General features: G+C 40.9%; 1 protein-coding gene across 1 annotated transcript in view; it reads right to left on the reverse strand.

Annotated features, from left to right (window-relative positions):
* Positions 1–9686, reverse strand: part of LOC136874559 (uncharacterized) — a 29247-nt gene extending 19561 nt beyond the window's left edge. Inside the window, exon 1 of the mRNA XM_067148198.2 lies at positions 9640–9686. Coding sequence (XP_067004299.2) covers positions 9640–9647 — 8 coding nt within the window. The 5' untranslated portion in view covers positions 9648–9686. The remainder of the gene's footprint in view (positions 1–9639) is intronic.
* Positions 9687–21108: the final 11422 nt, after the last annotated feature.

Genomic DNA, 21108 nt, shown 5'->3' on the forward strand with positions numbered 1-21108 from the left:
AATGCGAAAAGTCACTATTCTTTACATCGCTCTCAGAAATCTCATTCCCTGTACGTTATGCTCGACTCAATGATGTTTATAAAACGGGTTGTATAACTTTGTTCGTACTGTAGGGATTCTAGTGGTCTTCGTTTTAAATAATGGCAATGCAACTATGGCGGTTTAGTTCTGTGAAGTCGTCGAGTGATGCCGTTATAGTCCATACGTTAGTCCTTCTTTTCTCACCATTTCGATATCGAACTCCATCACTGTTAAACGAAAGAATTTCCGAAGAGAATATGGCGCACGCATTCGGTTAAATTTGAACTGGAATATCATCCGATGTTTACTACTTTCTGGTACGAATTTGTGGGACTGGAATGAGGTGAAATTAACTTCAGGCATGCTAACATAACTGAGCAGAGAAGTGGTTTAAAATCCCACTGTGAGATAGCCTACAACCGGTTTAAAATTCCACTCGCGGATTTTTTTTTTCTTTCAATTTGCTTTACGTCGCACCGTCACAGATAGGTCTTCTGGCGACGATGGGACAGGAAAGGCCTAGGAGTGGGAAGGAAGAGGCCGTGGTCTTAATTAAGGTAGAGCACCAGCATTTGCATGGTACGAAAATAACAGACCGCGGAAAACCATCTTCAGGGATGCCGACTGTATGGTTCAAACGCACTATCTCCCGAACCGAAGCTTATAGCTGCATGACTCAAACCGCATAGCCACTTGCTCGGTATACTAGGTTAAAATCCCATTGTCGGACATCTACAGATTGTCTAAAATCCCATTGTCAGATATTCTAGAAGTACAATGTAACGTTACTACTCACAACAATCCTGCCAACGTGTTACTGCGTCGCAACAATATCGATTTCAACACCAAACGGCAGGTCTCCCAACTCTCACTATGACGTCACCGATTATTGAAATAATATTTTCATCCTTCACCTTTCTAACCGTACATTAACCATTCAGATATCAAACTGCAAAGTTATGAGGATCGAAATTGTGAGTGGGTCACGGTTCACAAACGAAACGAAAGATGTATTTTACGTGTAAGATATTCGAGGATTGCAGGAGATACTTATCTCAAAAGCGCATATCGCGCTCTGGAATCCCTGATCTGAAAACTGTTCAAGTCAAGAAGACCAGGCAATACTTGTACAGTCGATAAATTGAACATCATGGATCCAGTCGCCTTGTCACTATATCGAGGTATTTACAACTTCGCTAGTGATGGTTATCTTGAATGTATAATTGCCGTAACTTATTTGCGTCCGCCTCTGTGGTGTAGTGGTTAGTGTGATTAGCTGCCACTCCAGGAGGCCCGGATTCGATTCCCGGCTCTGCCACGAAATTTGAAAAGTGGTACGAGGGCAGAAACGGGGTCAACTCAGCCTCGGGAGGTCAACTGAGTAGAGGTGGGCTCGATTCCCACCTCAGCCATCCTGGAAGTGGTTTTCCGTGGTTTCCCACATCTCCTCCAGGCAAATGCCGGGATGGTACGTAACTTAAGGCCACGGCCGCTTCCTTCCCCCTTCCTTGCCTGTCCCATCCAATCTTCCCATTTCCCCGCAAGGTCCCTGTTCAGCATAGCAGGTGTGGCCGCCTGGGCGAGGTACTGGTCATCCTCCCCAGTTGTATCCCCCGACCCAGAGTCTGAAGCTCCAGGACACTGCCGTTGAGGCGGTAGAGTTGGGATCTGTCGCTGAGTCCGAGGGAAAAACGGAACCTGGAGTGTAAACAGATTAAGAAGACATTTAGAAACTTTGTCTTATATACCGGTATATATGTTGTTTAATATAAAAGAGTGATTAAATAACGAGAAATGAAGGCACAAGGCGTGGTGTAATACAGGAAGTCTTCTCGTAGTGAGGGAAAGTCCCAAGCTGTAGAGTTGGAGATAAGGTGTTGCATCTTTCAGCAGCAGTCAGCGTCAGTATTCATAGTGAGAGAAATGGAGCAAGAGATAGGATCATCGCATGTAGTGAAGCACAAAAGAGGAAAACCGCTCAGAGAAGTGCACTGAGAATGTGTTCAGTAATCTAAGTGAAGAGAATCCACGTTTAGTCGTTTATTCAGAAGTTCAGATCTTCCTACTGCTGTCGTATGCGATGCGTAGCCCTGTACGTCCGAACACGAGAGGTTGACGGGGTGGAAGTCGGTACTACACGCTCAGCGAATCACAACTCTTTCTTTGGCGGAGGCGTGGACATACCATGTTTACATCAGGATTAAACTCTCGTGAAAAGACATATAGTCGCACTCCGAATCACATTATTCTGTCTCAAGAACTAGAGTAAACTGTCACAGCTGTAAATGAGGCAGACTTCAGTGGAAGCTACATTTTTGCACTGGTCTCTGGCCAATAGACAGTTGCAAATAATACCGCATCCCGCAAGAAATAACAGGCGGAAATTCACCGCAAAGTAAATATGAAATGGAGTATGGTATTTAGTGCCGGGAGTGTCCGACGACAAGCTGATCTTTTGATTTGACGCCCGTAGGCAATCCGTGCGTCGTGATGAGGATGATATAATGATGAAGGCGACACATACACCCAGCCCCCTACTCGTAGGGTTATTTCAATCACCTTGACAAAGAATACTGCAATGCATTACAAACGTCGACAATAACAATAATAATAATAATAATAATAATAATAATAATAATAATGCCGCCTCTGTGGTGTAGTGGTTAGCGTGATTAGCTGCCACCCCCGGAGGCCCGGGTTCGATTCCCGGCTCTGCCACGAAATTTGAAAAGTGGTACGAGGGCTGGAACGGGGTCCACTCAGCCTCGGGAGGTCAACTGAGTGGAGGTGGGTTCGATTCCCGCCTCAGCCATCCTGGAAGTGGTTTTCCGTGGTTTCCCACTTCTTCTCCAGGCGAATGCCGGGATGGTACCTAACTTAAGGCCACGGCCGCTTCCTTCCCTCTTCCTTGCCTATCCCTTCCAATCTTCCCATCCTTCCAAAAGGCCCCTGTTCAGCGTAGCAGGTGAGGCCGCCTGGGCGAGGTACTGGTCATACTCCCCAGTTGTATCCCCCGACCAAGAGTCTGAAGCTCCAGGACACTGCCCTTGAGGCAGTAGAGGTGGGATCCCTCGCTAAGTCCGAGGGAAAAACCGAACCTGGAGGGTAAACAGATGATGATGATGATGATGATAATAATAATAATAATAATAATAATAATAATAATAATAATAATAATAATAATAATAATAATAATAATAATATGGCCTCAGGTACCGTGTGCAGGCATTTCGATTTGACGCCATCTGGCTGTCTGCTCGTCAATTTCCACATTCCGTTTTACTCTAGGCCCACTAGGCCTACATGGCAGACCGAGTAAACTGAAACTCTCTTGGGCGTCTATTGCTGAGATTTAATTAATTTTGTCGGGTAAACACCAAATGTGTCACATACCGACATCGTACGACATGGAATGTCGCATGGACTCTTTTCCGCCCTTCAAAAATCCGACTACCTTTGCCAGATTTGGGGAACCCGCTATCTTGGGATCCGGAGGCGACACTCTACCACTGATCCACAGAGGCAAACTGTACGGAATGTACAGAAAACAACAACACGGTTCAACCCGGAAAACGGGCCGATGACCTTAGATGTTAGGCCCCTTTAAACAACAAGCATCATCATCATCGTCAACCAAGAAAAAGAACTAAATAATTATGGTTAAAATTCCAGACCCTGCCGAGAATCGAACCCGGGGCCCCTGTGACCAAAGGGCAGTACACTAACCATTTAGCCATGGAGCTGGGCACCGTACAGTTCCTAAAATGACCAATGCTTCTATGTTTTAACCAACAATCAACCAACAGTTGAAGAGGTTTTCTTAGCTCGATTCCCTTAACGAATTCAAAATAGACACGTTATAGCTTCTATAAACTATTCTTACTCAGATGACCAATATTGGTTTACCTATAATGTTCAGTATACATTTAAGTCCGTCTCCCTGTAAGAAAAGTATGAAGAACTCGTAATGAAATTAATTAAATTAATAAATATAAATAATTATTCTTTAATATGTTTACCTAATAATAAATAAATGTGAACAAGAGCGATGATCTGAGCAAATAAGAGATATAACAAGTTTCAGTAATTACCCCCTTTGTATAGGGGTGGTAGAAAACCATGGAGCCTCTAGCTGAGTCTGGTATTTCATCCGCTTACGTGTGGAAGGGTCCTCACTTTAATCTCTCCCAACCGATCTTTGGTGGTCAACTCTTGTTCTCTAACGACCCCGATAGTATTAGGTTTGCGATACCTAGGATGTCCATATTTTTAAAAAAGTATTGGTTTTACATCCTACTAACTACTTTTGACTGTTTTCGGAGACACCGAGCTGCTGGAATTTTGTCCCGCAGAAGTTCTTTTACGTGCCAGTTAATCTACCGGCACGAGGTTTCAAATACTTTCAAATACCACCGGAGTGAGCCAGAATCAAACCTGCCAAGTTGGATTCAGGAGGCCAGCGCCTCAAACCTCTGAGTCACTCAGCCCGGCAAATATTCACACCCTTCGTGGTCCTTCAATTTCTTTTGCCTTTACACCTCGCTCTCTTTAATTTTTCCCCATGGCGCAACAGCCTCGGAGGGCCTTGGCCTACCAAGCGACCGCTGCTCAGCCCGAAGGTCTGCAGATTACGAGGTGTCGTGTGGTCAGCACGACGAATCCTCTCGGCCATTATTCTTGGCTTTCTAGACCGGGGCCGCTATCTCACCGTCAGATAGCTCCTCAATTGTAATCACGTAGGCTGAGTGGACCTCAAACCAGCCCTCAGATCCATGTAAAAATCCCTAACCTGGCCGGGAATCGAACGGGTCTCCGGGTAAGAAACAGGCACGCTACCTCTACACTGAGGGGTCGGCAATAATAATAATAATAATAATAATAATAATAATAATAATAATAATAATAATAATAATAATAATTTTTATTATTATTATTTTACCGGGAGGTACACCCCAACGCCGCGCATTTAAATCTAGCGCCTAAATGAACTCCTCTATTGGTGAAACAGTAAACTGAAACTACACCTACTTAGAAATTTAAACAGAAGATGTCACCACTAAAATATCGAGTAATTTTGTTATTGTGCACTTGCCTACACTGACTGAATTTATCAGTGTTTTGGTTGCCATTCATCAAGAAGTTTGGACATTCTCTCACAGATGAAACTACCAAAAAACTATGATCATGCACCCTGGTGCGAAGTGAAAGAACTTTTGATTTAAAGAAGTTTTGTATTCATAGGCTTTTTTTTTACTGATTGTTGTTCATTTATTTTTGGGTTGGCAATATTTACCTTTTCCTTCCGCCAATTTTGAGTCCAACCAATCACTAATTTCTGTAATTAATTTTCCACCTATCACAGGCTTCTTCTCAGATTCTGAGTGTCACTTTTGAACTCAACCAATAAAATTCTGTGGGTGTGTCTTGATTATTCATGAATGATCTCGAACCTTCCCCGAGGGTTTATAAACTGCGGCTTTTCACGTCTCTTGGCCAATTGATCGTCATCTTACTAAGTGTGTGTGTCAAAGCAGAAAGCGGGCGGCCTCTTTCGTCAGCTGCTAGAACTTCTACAAGGTAATGGCCACATAATATCTTTCTTTCTAGTTCCGCAGTTTAACCCGAGGGAAAGGTCCGAATCATTAACTAGGTAACCTTCTTTTCTAAAATGTAACTTCTGTTGGCTAATGTAAAAACGTTCATAAAATCTTCAACTGTAAATCGGGGATAGAGAGTGAAGTACCCTCTCGAGCTCCCCTTCATCTTGGTTTGAGGTGCCACGTTTTGCAACCTTTCGTTTCTGCAATGTATTAAAGTTTTTTCCATGCGTGATACCTCAGTAGTTTGGGAATAGCCCCTGTTTCGTCGGCCAAGCGCCCTATAGGTTTTAAATTTTTGGAGTTAAGTCTTCGACTCCATTCAAATTGTACTCGGACCGTTTATTAAACCTGTTCTTTTTCACCAAGGCCCTGTAGGTTGGGTACTAGATACCTCTGTGTATTAAGATTCCTATTTGTAAATAGTGCCTTGTAAGGCCAGAGATTATTAGATTTTCATGCAATGTTGCCTTGAGTAGGCTTAGAAACTGAGAGCACGTTAGCTCTTTTTCAAGTGTTGTAAAAAGTGCCTCTGGGAGGCTTGGTATTGTATTTAGGGAGCACGTGCTCCATGAATGAGGGGATTTGGGCTCTTTTGTAAATTTGAGCTTGTAGCTCAGGAAATGTAAAACTAGGGGCTTAAAGCCCAAAGAATTAAGGTTCTGAATCTTGGAGTTTTCCCAATCTTGTTTGATGATTGCTACTTGTACCTGTAATATTGTCATAAAAAAATTGTTAAGTTTGACATTTGGAAAATATAACCTTCAGTTTAAGTTTTAAATTCTATTCTTTACATTGTAGTTAGACCCATTCACCCCGGCACCTTCTTTAACCTCTGCGTTCCACGAAAAACCCCGGAACAATAATAATAATAATAATTATACTGATTTTACGTCACACCAGCTACTTTTATGGTTTTTGGGGACGATGTGCCGGAATTTTGTTCCAGAGGGGTTGTTTCACATGCCGATAGTAATAAAAATATTGTTGTCCTCCAAAGAATGATCACCGTCGCCGCCACTACTACTAGGCCCTATTACTACTACTACTACTTTTAGAAAGTAATGCGCCCATATCTTAATTTTCATTTCCTTTCATCCTTCGAAATTAGTATGATATTTTAACCTCCTAGGGGAGGCCTGTCCCATGACGCCAAGAGTACATTTTTTAGCACCCTCCAAATATAACTTTAATTCCATCAACTTTAACCATAGTTAAAAATTTAGGATTATCTTTTAATGTACAAGTGATCGTTATATTTTTCCCTGGCATGCAAACAATATTGTGATTCTCCTCCTTCTCAGTTTTAGCTGTACTTATTCCAGAGACCACAATTCACCGTGTAACTGTGACAGCTCCGTGCATTTTAATCCTTGCTTTCTGTTGAGTGCCATGCGTTTAGAAAAAGGCTGAGGGATGAGGTGAATATGTTGATGGTATTTACGAGCTATAACACCTTCCAGGAGACTATTGCATTGTGAATATTTTATCAATCCTTCTTTTTCAATATTCTTACAAAGCATCTGTTGTGGAACAGGTAGGGCCTCCATACTGAAGTTTCGTTGAGTTCTCACTTGAATTCGGATTGTAACGTGACAAGGAGCAATGTGCCAGTTTTTAAAAGTATTCAGTCAATATTAGCCAACTTGTTTTTATATTATTATTATTATTATTATTATTATTATTATTATTATTATTGTTGATGTTGTAATAATCGAACTGCGCTCGCTCCTCCACATCGAAAAGGCTGGATAACACTGTCTTAGAGGTTTCATCTGTCAGTTACAGTGGCAAGAATACAATACATTATGAAGAGTTCGTTGATCTTAATACCGCGGTAAGGCATGCCCAAATCATCCAGAAGGACGTGGGTTCGTTTCCCCGCCAGAAGTCGTAGAATTTAGATCCAATTCCACTTCCGGAGAGTCGTAAAGCCCTGAGATGTACAGTACTCAGCCTTTAAAAAGAGCGTGTTTGAACTTGTTCGTTGGCCTGATGGTATTCGCCTTCTTATCCTCCCAAAATGTCTTCATAAATGCACTGCGGACCACTTCCCACCAGTTTTCTTTTTTAGGTTTCTTCACAAATTTTTTATAATAAGGTGTACAAGCGCCTCATGGGGACGGATATACCCCCTTATCCCGCCCCCTATCTACGCCACTGGATGGCTTTACTTGCTTTCTAGTTCAATATCTAGAGTAGGTCTACTGATCTAGTATTGCTGAAGAAACCTATGGAGGACACTTCTAGCGTGTTTGTACTAACGTCCTAAACCTAAGATGTGCAATGTGCCTCTACCTTAATTGGAGAGATAATATTTGTCGAAGTAGTGTAGTGTAGAACTGCCCGTTCACAATCAGTACATTGGTGTGACTAATAACACGCATATTTGCATAAAAACAGCAGCCTTCTGCATATGACTTGTTTCAGTCAAACGAGCCTACATTTTATTTCAGTGGGAGCTGAAGGCTAACAACTGGTGGGACATTACAAAGCTAACCAAGAAAAAACCTGCTAATTGTGGAACTTCCTAGAAAAAGCTGAAGGTCCTTTGCCGGCGGGAAAACATTACATTCATCATTTTAGCAGCCTCGTAATTACTTCCACATTCTATATACTCTTTCGAGAGACTGTCAGGCGGAAACAGGGCCCCCATCTGAATCTGGCATAGCTTCTGATTACTTACTTTTTATCTATCCTATCGGACTTCCCTTACACGGGGCTCTATAAATGGGACGTAAGTTGATGTGGAGTTTTAATCGAGAGGTCTGAGACCCATCTCTTTTTAATTTTAATTCACATCCACAGGGCTGAGTGTCTCACACAGTTAAGGACTGGCTTTCTGAGAACAAGTTGGCAATTTCGATCCCTCCTCATCCGGTGGCGTTTAAAAGTGCTCAATTACGCGCCAGCCTCGTATTGGTAGATTTACCGCCTATGGGACAATGTCCCCCTAACCTTGAAGTCTTCGAAAACTATAAAGTACTCATTGGAACGTTAAACCATTATTATTATTATTAATATTATTATTATTATTATTATTGTCCGCCTCTGTGGTGTAGTGGTTAGCATGATTAGCTGCCATCCCCGGAGGCTCGGGTTCGATTCCCGGCTCTGCCACGAAATTTGAAAAGTCGTACGAGGGCTGGAACGGGCTCTACTTAGCCCTCGGGGTCAACTGAATAGAGGGGATTCCCACCTCAGCAAACCTCCAAGGGGTTTTCCGTGGTTTTCCCCTTCTCCTCCAGGCAAATATCGGGATAGTACCTAAGTTTAAGGCCACTGCCACATCCTTCCCTCTTCCTTGTCTATCCCTTCTAATCTTCCCATCACCCACAAGGCCCCTGTTCAGCATAGTAGTTGACGCCGCCTGGGGGAGGTACTGGTCCTCCACCCCAGTAATTTCTCCCGACCCAAACTCTCACGCTCTAGGACACCGTCCTTGAGGCGGTATAGTTGGGATCCCTCGCTGAGTCCGAGGGAAAATCCAACCCTGGAGGGTAAACGGATTAAGAAAGGATTATTATTATTATTATTATTATTATTATTATTATTATTATTATTATTATTATTATTATTATTATTATTATTAAGAACAGTGGCCGTCAACAAACGCTGTCAAGTTCTAAGTCCCTGACCCCTGTTTTACTCGCCACTTACAACAGGCAGGGATGTATTCTACCGGCCCATCCACTGGAGGTTAACCAAAAGTGGCTAAAATCCCCCGGCCCTGTCGGGAATCCAACCCAAGGTCGTCTGTACCGAAGCCATTACACTGGCAATTCAGCCAAGAAAGCAGACAAAAAGTTTTACAGGAAAGTAAGTTTATGTACTCGCATTGCCCGAGATGTGCTTCTGTGGTTAGGTACACCTCCAGGGAAGTTGACGTGTTTGCACCTTTCGAAACACACAAATCTAAAATTTCTGACAGGAATGGAATCCTGACCTCCAAGGTCGACGCATAATACGTTGCGGAGGTGGACTGGTTAAATATAGTTAATATAAACAAATCGCTACTCACGGAGCCATAGTGAGAGGAGAGTACTTCGCTCTGTCCTGTCTTGATTGGAAGAGTCAACTGGTGTTATCTCCGCACCGCTGCATTTGGCTGTTAAAAGGAAATATTTGTGCAAGTCATGTGACCTATCACCACCAGCAGTTCGTCTTTGTGTGCAGTGTTACCAAGTCTAAAAATTAAAAAATCCGTAGATTGTACGTAAGTCCGCCTCTGCGGTGTAGTGGTTAGTGTGATTAGGTGCCACCCCCGAAGGCCCGGGTTCGAATCCCGGCTCTGCCACCAAATTTGAAAAGTAGTACGAGGGCTGGAACGGGGTCCACTCAGCCTCGGGAGGTCAGCTGAGTAGAGGTGGGTCCGATTCCCACCTCAGCCATCCTGGAAGTGGTTTTCCGTGGTTTCCCACTTCTTCTCCAGGTAAATGCCGGGATGGAACCTAACTTAAGGCCACAGCCGCTTCCTTCCCTCTTCCTTGTCTATCCCTTCCAATTCTCCCATCCCACACCAAGGCCCCTGTCCACTATAGCAGGTGAGGCCGCCTGGGCGAGGTACTGGTCATCCTCCCCAGTTGTATCCCCTACCCAATGTCTCACGCTCCAGAACACTGCCCTTGAGGCGGTAGAGGTGGGATCCCTCGCTGAGTCCGAGGGAAAAGCCAACCCTGGAGGGTAAACAGATTAAGAAAGAAAGAAAGATTGTACGTAAAAATTTCGGGAGTTTTAATGAAAATTTCCGTACTTTCTCGACCACTGAAATGATATAATATAACTCAGTTAGTGCAATACTCACCTGAAGTTATGAGAAAAATATACTCGATTCCACTCACTCCTACTCGCTGGCCTCTCTATACTTCTTCTTCCTCCTCTTCTTTTTCTCCCCACTCTTCCTGTAGATGTAGATATTCATCAGGCGTAGAAATTGTGTGACAATTTTGAAGTCGTAGCGGGATGCAGATTTTGTATTCTATATGGGAGTCGGGGAGTTCCCCTCGAAGGATGGAGCCAAGCGTGAGTTTTGAGTTCAATAAGACGAGAGAGATTACGCAATTCGTGCCTAAAATGAATGCGGGGAAGTACCTAACGAGCGATGTCGTCGATAAAACGTCACGCTGTGAAACAAGCAAAGCGTATTTTGGCAAAAATATATTATATACTGTTAATCATTCTTATTCATTTTCCTTAAATATGGATTAGAAGAAATTTCGGGAGATTTTTGTTTTTTCGGGTTTTCTGGTGTGTTGCAAAAAAATCGGGAGATCTGCAATTTCGGGAGACCTTGTAACAGTGCTTGTGTGGCCTGCAGTGAATCTGTCGACCACGAAATTGAGGACCATATTATCTGATGAAACCTTCGTGCCGCTTTGACCACATCCTTCTTGAGCCGGTCTGAGTGGCTTGGATGGTTGAGGCGCTGGCCTTCTGATCCCTACTTGGCAGGTTCGATCCTGGTTCAGTCCGGTGGTATTTGAAGGTGTTCAGATACGTCAGCATCGTGTCGGTAGTTTTACTGGCATGTAAAATAATTCCTGCGGGATAAATTCTGGCACCTCGGCGTCTCGGAAAACTGTCAAAAGTAGTTAGTGGGACCTAGAACAAAATTGTGGCTCATTGAATTCTTCAATGAAATTCTGCGAACTGGAAGATTACGAAAGCTTTTCAAACAGGCTAAGATGATTGCCATCTTGAAACTAGGCAAAGATGGAACCGTTGCTTCTTACTACCGACCAGTACCGCTACGCAGCACGACCTATAAGCTACTAGAAAGGCTTATTCTAAATCTCATTCAAGAGGCCATGGATCAAACCATCCCTGTTGAACGAGGTGGCTTTAGGAAACATGGAGCTGCTGCGACCAGGTTTTAACATTGACAACTCTAGTTGAAGCTGGATTTCAACGAGGTCTCCGATCAGCTGCAGTTTTTGTGGACCTTACAGCAGCTTATGACACTGTGTGGAGGGATGGCTTGATGTCGAAGTTTATTGAAATCATCCCATGTCAAAAACTGGTGGTTCTAGTGAACAACATGCTCTCTGACAGACGTTTTAAGGTGTTTCTTATTGGACGATCTAGCAGATGGAGAACTGTAAACAATGGCCTACCTCAGGGATGAGTTCTGGCCTCCATTCTGTTTAACCTGTATATCCATGATATGCCAGACACGTACTCATTGAAAATCCAGTATGCAGACGACCTAACGTTAGTCTTCCAGAGAAAAGATCTTATGCACTATGTGAATGTATTGACAAGTGATCTGACGAAATTGAGTGACTACTTACATAAGTGGATAGATACTTCAACCTAACCCAAATAAAACTGAGGTTACTGCATTCCATCTAAATAATAAGGAAGCCCATAGGAAGCTACATGTGACTTTCGACGGAACCGAAGTGCCGCATAACTACAATCCAAAATATGTAGGAATCGCTCTGGATCAGGCCTTGACATTCAAACAAGAGAGCATCATGTTATCTAAGAAACTTGGCTCCAGAGTGAATCTACTCCGGAAGATTGCCGGAAGTATCTGGGGTGCGGATGCCAATACCCTACGATCTGCTGCACTCGCTCTTGTGTATTCTGCTGGTGAATACTGTGCTCCTGTATGGCAAAACAGCATTCACACAACAAAGATTAATATCCAGCTTAATGACGCCATGAGGGTTATCACCGGCACTCTCTGATCTACTCCTATTCAGTGGTTACCTGTGTTAGCTAATATTGCCCCGCAAGATCTAAGGAGGAAAACAGCTAAGGTAAACTTGCTCAAGAAGACCTCTTCTCATAAGAACTATCCCTTGTACGATGCCCTACAAGACCCACCAACAACTCGCCTGAAGTCACACAAACCCCACTGGACTGATTTTTTAAAAGTATCAGTTCTTTCGACACGACTTCCGAGTGGCGACAACGTTGGCATGAACATCCACCCAACGACGCTCACTTGGTTCAAGATCCAACAAAGAAGGTTGAAGGATTCCAACTGCCGCGTCAAATCTGGTCGAAGCTGAACCGAATTAGAACGGGTCAAGGGAGGTGTGGTTACATGTTGAAGAAATTGGGTTTTCGTTCTTTTGCTGACTGCGACTGCAGAGCGGAGGAGCAGACATGGAACAAATTGTTAAGGAGTGCTCACTTCGAGCAGTTAACGGTGATCTGTGGTTTCTACACTAAGTGAATCCGAGTGCTCTGGACTGGTTGTCAAATTTGGACATTTCCATTTGATGTTAGATATTTTGTGTAGGCCTACTTGTAAAGCCATACTGTATATTGTTGCTACTCCGACCACTACTCTTATACCTTCATATCTTCCACATAATATAAATAACATTTGTTTGAGCGCCAGTTGCTTTTTTAAGAAAAACAACAAAATTCGGTAGAGCATACCTCTTATATCAATTATCTCAAGGCGTGAGGTGATAAACTCACATATTTGGCAATATACAGGGATATGGATCAGGACAATATTAAATTACTGTTGCATTTCCACAATTGAGGATTGTACATGGAACTGGAATCACTTATTATAATTAAAAATAAAACTGAGTTTATGACTAAATTTACGTCACAATGAACAATCATTTACGTCTTTTAATTTAACAAAAGAAATATATCGTGAGATTTGCGGTACAAAGAAAAGGAAAATTTAATCTAAACAAAAAAAGCTATTGGCATGAACTTGAAGTGAGATGTGATATCGCCGCTGATTACACTCTTCTTCATGTTATGAATGCATAACATGTCTGATGCTTTAATTACCTGTTGTCTGCATACACCGCTGTTGAACTTGAAATTCTTGGGAAAACCTGTGAGCTGAAGTCGGGAGCCGTCTGCTGTAATCTTCTTATGTCACAAGGAGTTGGCCTACATACCATGTACGCGTGTAGGGAGCTCCAATGTAATTACGTCCACTCAATATATTATAAGAAATTGTAAAATATTCTTGAAGCACCTTGTGAAGTCCATCCTCACAAGAAGATGATGTTTCTTTATCAGCATAGTACCCGTCTCTGCTCGGATACAACCACCACTTGTAGACCTCCTCGATTATTACTTCTTCAAACACAACTCTTAGCTCTGACCATCACACTAAGACCACTTCTTCCATTTGATACATCTGACTGTTACTTATGATCTGCACGATCTCAACTGCTTATGAACTGAGTACTATCAACTGAATAGATATGATGAACTGAGTACCTCTCCCTACCGTAGCATCACCTTATATCACCTCGCGATGACGACTCATCTCCCCACTCACTGTTCATCCCTTCCACTTCAACATACAGTAGCTAGCGAATACTGACACTTGGTCGCAATCACGTGTCCACGCACTGATGTCATCAGTCATGTGTCGTCTAAGCGTACCCAAGCGGTCCGAGAATGACTATACCGAATGCGTCACCGGGAAATCTCCTTGTACACAACATTCCCAGTTAAACATAGCCTCGATTGCAAAATACTATGCCAGCTCATCTAGCCAAAGTTACAAGCCACAGCATGACAATATGAAACCAACAAATCTCACTTACTACAATACAGAATAATTACAAACATATTCACTTAACCTATGATGAAATACAATAATATACGTGATACCTAATTATTACAGTCTAATTGATGAGAAACAGAATATATAAAATCTAATGAATCGGGTTAATAATAATAATAATAATAATAATACTAATAATAATAATAATAATGATAATAATAATAATAATAATAAATACTGAATGGAATCTGTAACCCTGTTGTACGGTTACAGAACGCCTCCCTCATGAAATAATCGATTAAATGAATCGATTGATTCATGAAATATCTACACAATCACCTGAAATCGAGTACACCATAGATACATGTATAAAAATGCCCTTTACAAATTTGGTACATAGTATCATCCATCTGGATGTTCGTTGTTACACATATAAAACATTTATCAATTATCATTTTCACTTTGATTATACAGTATTATTTACATACAGATTACATTTCTTTCTCACTTCTGTCGTTTCAAACGTTCATTGAGTGTTCAAAAGTAATTCTCGAAGACATTTCATTATATACACTGTCTCCAAGCACTGGAGTTTATTGCACTGCCGTGCCTCACTTATTATCACAACACACGCTAATTTCACTGAAGTCCTGTTCGCAATGCCAGCTTCATAAAATATGGTGAATTAACATAATAATGAAACTTAATCAACAAACTCACATGATATATTTCTTAAGATTTCTTATATTGTATGTGCCTACGATATTTCCTTCCTTGTCTTCTAATGAATAAGCACATTTCCCAATCCGTTTCACTACGGTGAAGTATCCCTGATATAACAAGAAAAACTTAGAAAATTGACCAGCTTCTGCTGATGACGGAAGTGGCACTCTGAGTAAAACCTTGTCACCAAGCTCAAATTCATCCAATATAGTCTTTTTCTGCTGGCGAATACGTTTATCTCCTGCTTTCTTTAAATTCTCCCTAGCCAGCTGGATATAAAAATCCTTAGTTCTCTCCTCTCCCAAGTCCAAGCCTAACATACTCGCAATTTCATCAGTAGGCTTCCTGCCGTGATGAATTTCATAGGGCGTAAATCCAGTGGACTCGTGCAACGTGATATTACACCAACGTTCGACATTACTCAACTGTGAAAACCACGAGTTGTGTTTGTCATGCACATATGCCCTAAATATACGTCCTATTTCACGCATCGTTCTTTCAACCATATTGCTTTGCGGGCAACGTACCGATGAAAATATAGTTTTGATCCCCAGTTCATTTAGTTTGGTATTCCAGATCTTCGAAATAAACTGGCTGCCATGATCAGATAATATTCTGAGGGGACATCCGAACTCAGGAATATATCTGTCCACGACCTGTTTGAGACAACCCCTCCCTGTAGCTTTCCTCAATGGGTACATCTTGACATATTTGCTGAAGGCATCAATCAAGACAAAAACAAATTGGTAACCATATCTGGATTTAACTAACGGTCCAAACAGATCAACACTAATAAGCTTCCCGGGTCTGTCAACAATAACAGCCTGCCTGGGCCCCTCTAGAAGTCTAGTCGGGTGCTTAGAGCGTTGGCAGAGATCACACGTAGCGAGTATTTTCCTCACGTGCCTTCCCATATTCCTCCACACAAAGTTACCCTGAATAGCATATAAGACCTTATTTGCTCCAAAATGACCCAGCTCCTTATGATAAAACCAAATCATATCCTCTTGCAGGGCTTTAGGTACACATACATTGAACTTCCCAGAATAACATTTCCGAGTGAGAAAACCATTACATAACTTATACGTAAATTTACCGTTCACTAGAACAGTACCTGGTTCCTTATCTCTAAGCGAGGTCAACAGTCCCGCCAACTCTTCTTCTCTTTCCTGCTCGGACAACAGATAACGAAGTCTATCTCTTTCTGCAGTATTATCAGTCATCGAGCCAACACAAATCAAAATACCTTCTTTCACCTCTAAAGAGACAGTATTTTCCTCCTTAGGGAGATACCTGCTGAGAAAGTCAGCCATAACATTATCTTTCCCTTTAATATGACGTATCTTAAAATCATATTCACTTATGGCTAAAATCCAACGAGTCATACGATTACTAGTTAATTTATAAGTATTTAAGAATACCAAAGCCTGATGGTCAGTCCATATCTCGAATTTATTACCTAAAACATACATTCTAAACTTACTTAATGAATACATGATTGCAAGAAATTCAATCTCAGTGATCGTATATCTCTTTTCTGCCATACTGAGCCCACGACTTGCCAAGGAAACTATGCCTAAATTGCCGTTATCATCTCTCTGACATAAACATCCAGCAACTCCCTTCTCTGAACCATCAGTCATGAGAATAAATTCACGATCTGACATAGGATATCTCAACATAACTGCTTCATTAAATCCATCCTTCAACTTCTGGAAAGCCTCATCATGTTCTTTCCTCCACTTCCACTTCGCACCTCCTTTCAATAGCTCACGAAACGGCTCTAACAGCGCAGAATATTTACCCACAAAACGTCGAAAGTAATTACACATTCCCAGAAAAGATTTCAATTGCTTAACATTACGTGGAGTAGGAGTGTTGTTTATCTTGTCTAATCTCGTCTGTTCCGGTTTAACCCCCTGTTCAGATACAGTGTGTCCCAAAAATGTGATCTGTTGTGAACACAATGTCGATTTACTCAGTTTTAATGTAAATCCCCCTTCCCTGATTTTATGTAGAGCAATCTGTAAGTGTTTCATGTGTTCCTCAAACGTGTGGGATGCTATAACAATGTCATCGATGTACATGGTCACAAAACTATCCGTATCTCTCCCTAATACTTTATTCATGGCTCTAACTAATGCTGCAGAAGAAGTACGGGTCCCGAAGGGCACCCTGGCGAACTGATACAAGCAATTCTTGTATGCAAAGGCCGTAAGTGGACGGTCACTTTCTCTAAGTGGAATCTGCCAGAAAGATGACGACAAATCAAAAGTAGAAAACCATTTTCTACCTTCAAAACGTTGAATAAGTTCCTCTACCGTCTCCGCCCTTTGCTGATCGGCTTCTATCCTCATATTCATTAATCTGCCATCAATGCACAGTCTTACCGTGTTATCCTTCTTAGGTATAATAACAAGTGGATTTAAATTACGACTACATGATGGTTCAATTATATTATAATCTAGCATAATGTCAATCTGCTCTTCAACAGCGCTAGCGTATTTTAACGGAATGGGATATTTCGGTCCTACAAAAGTTGAGTTATCAATAACATTAAATTTGTGTTCGTAAAGATGTGTTCTACCAGGCCGATCGCTAAAAACATCACTATGTGATATCAATAATTCACACAATTCGTCCTTCTGACTTTCCGCTAAATTACATTTCTCCACTGTCTCATACAATTCATCTCTAGAATCTCTCTGTATCGACACATGGCAGACATCAATATTTTTCCTCATATTAGGAATTTCACAAGATCCTTCCGTACTAGAACACACTTTATTCGCACTAATTTCTGACAAAACATCATATGGTAAACTGACTTCCCTGCTACTCTTTCCCCAAATAAGATTGACATTACACAGATCAAAATTTAATTTAGCCTTGTGACACGTTAACCAGTCGGTACCTAAAATAACGGCATAAACTAAATTAGGCACAACTAAGCATGGTTGGAAAATACATTCTCCACTTATGCTAATGGGGACAGCTATTTGTTTATTCACTCTTTGAGACTTGTTTCCAACAGCTGTTACGATGAACGTATTCCTCACTGGAATTTCCGCTACCTCATACTTCTCTCTTAAAACTTCCTCATACAGCTTGGAATTTACACATGACTTCTCACTACCAGAGTCCAACAAAATCTTAACTTTTCTGCCCCATATCAGCAGTTCAATCGTCGGTGTAACAGTAACACTACTTAAATTATCCTCATTACATAATATAAGATCACTTAACAAATCTTGCCTTATATCTAAATTTAAATTACACTTATAAAATTTATTTTCTACGATTAAGTCGTCACTTAAAACATTTGAATTATTGCTACTTAGGTCACAATCATGTTCACTTACAACTATAGGCTGGTCGACATTGTCATACTTATCCACCTTATACGTGAACTCACCATTTACGGACTGTCTCAGTGACCTGTTTATACAGTCCGTTGCGCGTTTAAAGTACTTGGTTCGGTTACGACTTGTTGGTTACACACCTCAGTCGGCCTCCCCTGTTGCCTATTTCCTCTAGCGTCATTATTATTATTATTATGGCCGGTATTCTCCCGCCTCCCAGCTTCTGGTTGATTACCATAATCACGCCTCCCAGTCCTGAAATTTTCCGAACTATTTTGATAATTTCTCTCCCTGTGGAAATTATTATTAGGTCTCTCCTGATATTCTCTTCTGTAGTTACGATTATTCATAGTCCTGTCCTGATTATTAGATTGGTTACCCCTTCCTTCTACATTCCTATTTAGTGTCCTACTATTATTCAAGCTACTACCTAAAGCATCAAAACTTTCCAACAAAATCTCCATTTCCTTAATAGTCTCCACTCTTTGCATACAAACAGCTTCTCTTATTCTATCGGGATAGTGCTTAGCCATAAGTCTAACTATATCAGCCTCAGGTCCAATACATTCTAAATTTCTCCACACCAAAACATGAGCCAAAAAGTATTCAGTCATTCTAACACCCTCGTTAGAATTATACCTGCCAAACATTACTCTCTCTCTCTCTCTACTCTGAACACCTTCACTCCAAAATTTAGCCATGAATTTCTCCTTAAATTCAGTTAGACTAGACATCGAGCTTTTATATACTTGAAACCAAGACTTAGTCTCTCCTACGAAAGCATTAGATAAGATCTCCAATACAGTTTCCCAGCTAATAATATTGTCTCTTAATTGAACAGCAAATTTCTTCTCTACTACTCTCATAAATTCCATCGGGTTAAATTCTTTCCCAGAAAACTTAGGTAAGTCATGATCTCTAGTGATTAAACCATTATTTACAATTATTTCACGTACATTTCTACTATCACGCACTTCTTTCTGGAGTACTCTCTGGCAACTCAGAAATTTTTCTTCCAATGTTTCCTCAGCCTTTTCTTCAATTTTTCTTAACTTCTCCTGTAATTTTTCTTCCGATTCTCTCACCTTCTGTGATAATGATTTTTGTTCACTCTCTAGATCACCTACTTCTCCAAGTTTTCTTTCCACCTGTTCTACCCTACTAATACATTTCCTAGTTTCTTGCCCCACTGTATTGGTTATCTTTTCAAACCTTTCTTCTACTAACTCATTGATTTCTCCTTTATTGGACTCGATCTTGGCGCCTAATTCATCAATCTGTTTGATGCATGTCTCACTAATTTGTTCTATTTCCGCATGGAGATTGCTCCGACCCAATTCCATCTCAGCTCTGATATCACTACACTCCTTATTTACTTTACTTTCTAAATTATTAATTTGCTTACTTATTTCTAACACCTTATGATCTATCTTATTACTAACATCATCAATCTTCTTATTAATACTATTTATGGCATTACTCTGAGCTTCAATTTTTTTACTAATAATATTATTCTGAGATTCAATTTTCTCACTCATAATATTATTCTGAAATTCAATTTTCTCACTCATAATATTATTCTGAGATTCAATTTTCTCACTAATAACCGTTTCAATTTTCTCACTCATAATATTATTCTGAGATTCAATTTTCTCACTAATAACCGTTTCAATTTTCTCACTCATGGCATTATTCTGCTCAGTCATTTTGGACATCAGCAAATTAAATAAACCCAGGTCAATCACCCTTTTACTTTGATCTTGCGTGACAGCGTTTTCCTCAGTTTCTACTATTTTCTGACTTTCAGCAGGTCCCACCTTAGTCACCAACTTCCTATTTATGTTACCACCTTGGATTTCCTTGGACACAATAACCTCAGCCTCATCACCTGACTGCATATTGCTATCCTTGTCCATCTTCGGTTTCCTACTTATTTTTCGCGATCTCAAAGCTATTTCCCCTTGCAATTCCTCTGACATTACCCCTTAAATACAAACTTCAACAAAATGACCTTCCTAACATTACTCGGTGAATTTAACATGTGCGTACTCATTAAAAGAACTGATCCATGTATATTGCCATTCAGAAACACTTTTTCTGAACCTTTCGAGTCCCACGTTGCTGGCGACACGTTGTTGCTACTCCGACCACTACTCTTATACCTTCATATCTTCCACATAATATAAATAACATTTGTTTGAGCGCCAGTTGCTTTTTTAAGAAAAACAACAAAATTCGGTAGAGCATACCTCTTATATCAATTATCTCAAGGCGTGAGGTGATAAACTCACATATTTGGCAATATACAGGGATATGGATCAGGACAATATTAAATTACTGTTGCATTTCCACAATTGAGGATTGTACATGGAACTGGAATCACTTATTATAATTAAAAATAAAACTGAGTTTATGACTAAATTTACGTCACAATGAACAATCATTTACGTCTTTTAATTTAACAAAAGAAATATATCGTGAGATTTGCGGTACAAAGAAAAGGAAAATTTAATCTAAACAAAAAAAGCTATTGGCATGAACTTGAAGTGAGATGTGATATCGCCGCTGATTACACTCTTCTTCATGTTATGAATGCATAACATGTCTGATGCTTTAATTACCTGTTGTCTGCATACACCGCTGTTGAACTTGAAATTCTTGGGAAAACCCGTGAGCTGAAGTCGGGAGCCGTCTGCTGTAATCTTCTTATGTCACAAGGAGTTGGCCTACATACCATGTACGCGTGTAGGGAGCTCCAATGTAATTACGTCCACTCAATATATTATAAGAAATTGTAAAATATTCTTGAAGCACCTTGTGAAGTCCATCCTCACAAGAAGATGATGTTTCTTTATCAGCATAGTACCCGTCTCTGCTCGGATACAACCACCACTTGTAGACCTCC

Source organism: Anabrus simplex, chromosome 1 (assembly GCF_040414725.1).
Source record: "Anabrus simplex isolate iqAnaSimp1 chromosome 1, ASM4041472v1, whole genome shotgun sequence".
NCBI lineage: Eukaryota > Metazoa > Arthropoda > Insecta > Orthoptera > Tettigoniidae > Anabrus > Anabrus simplex.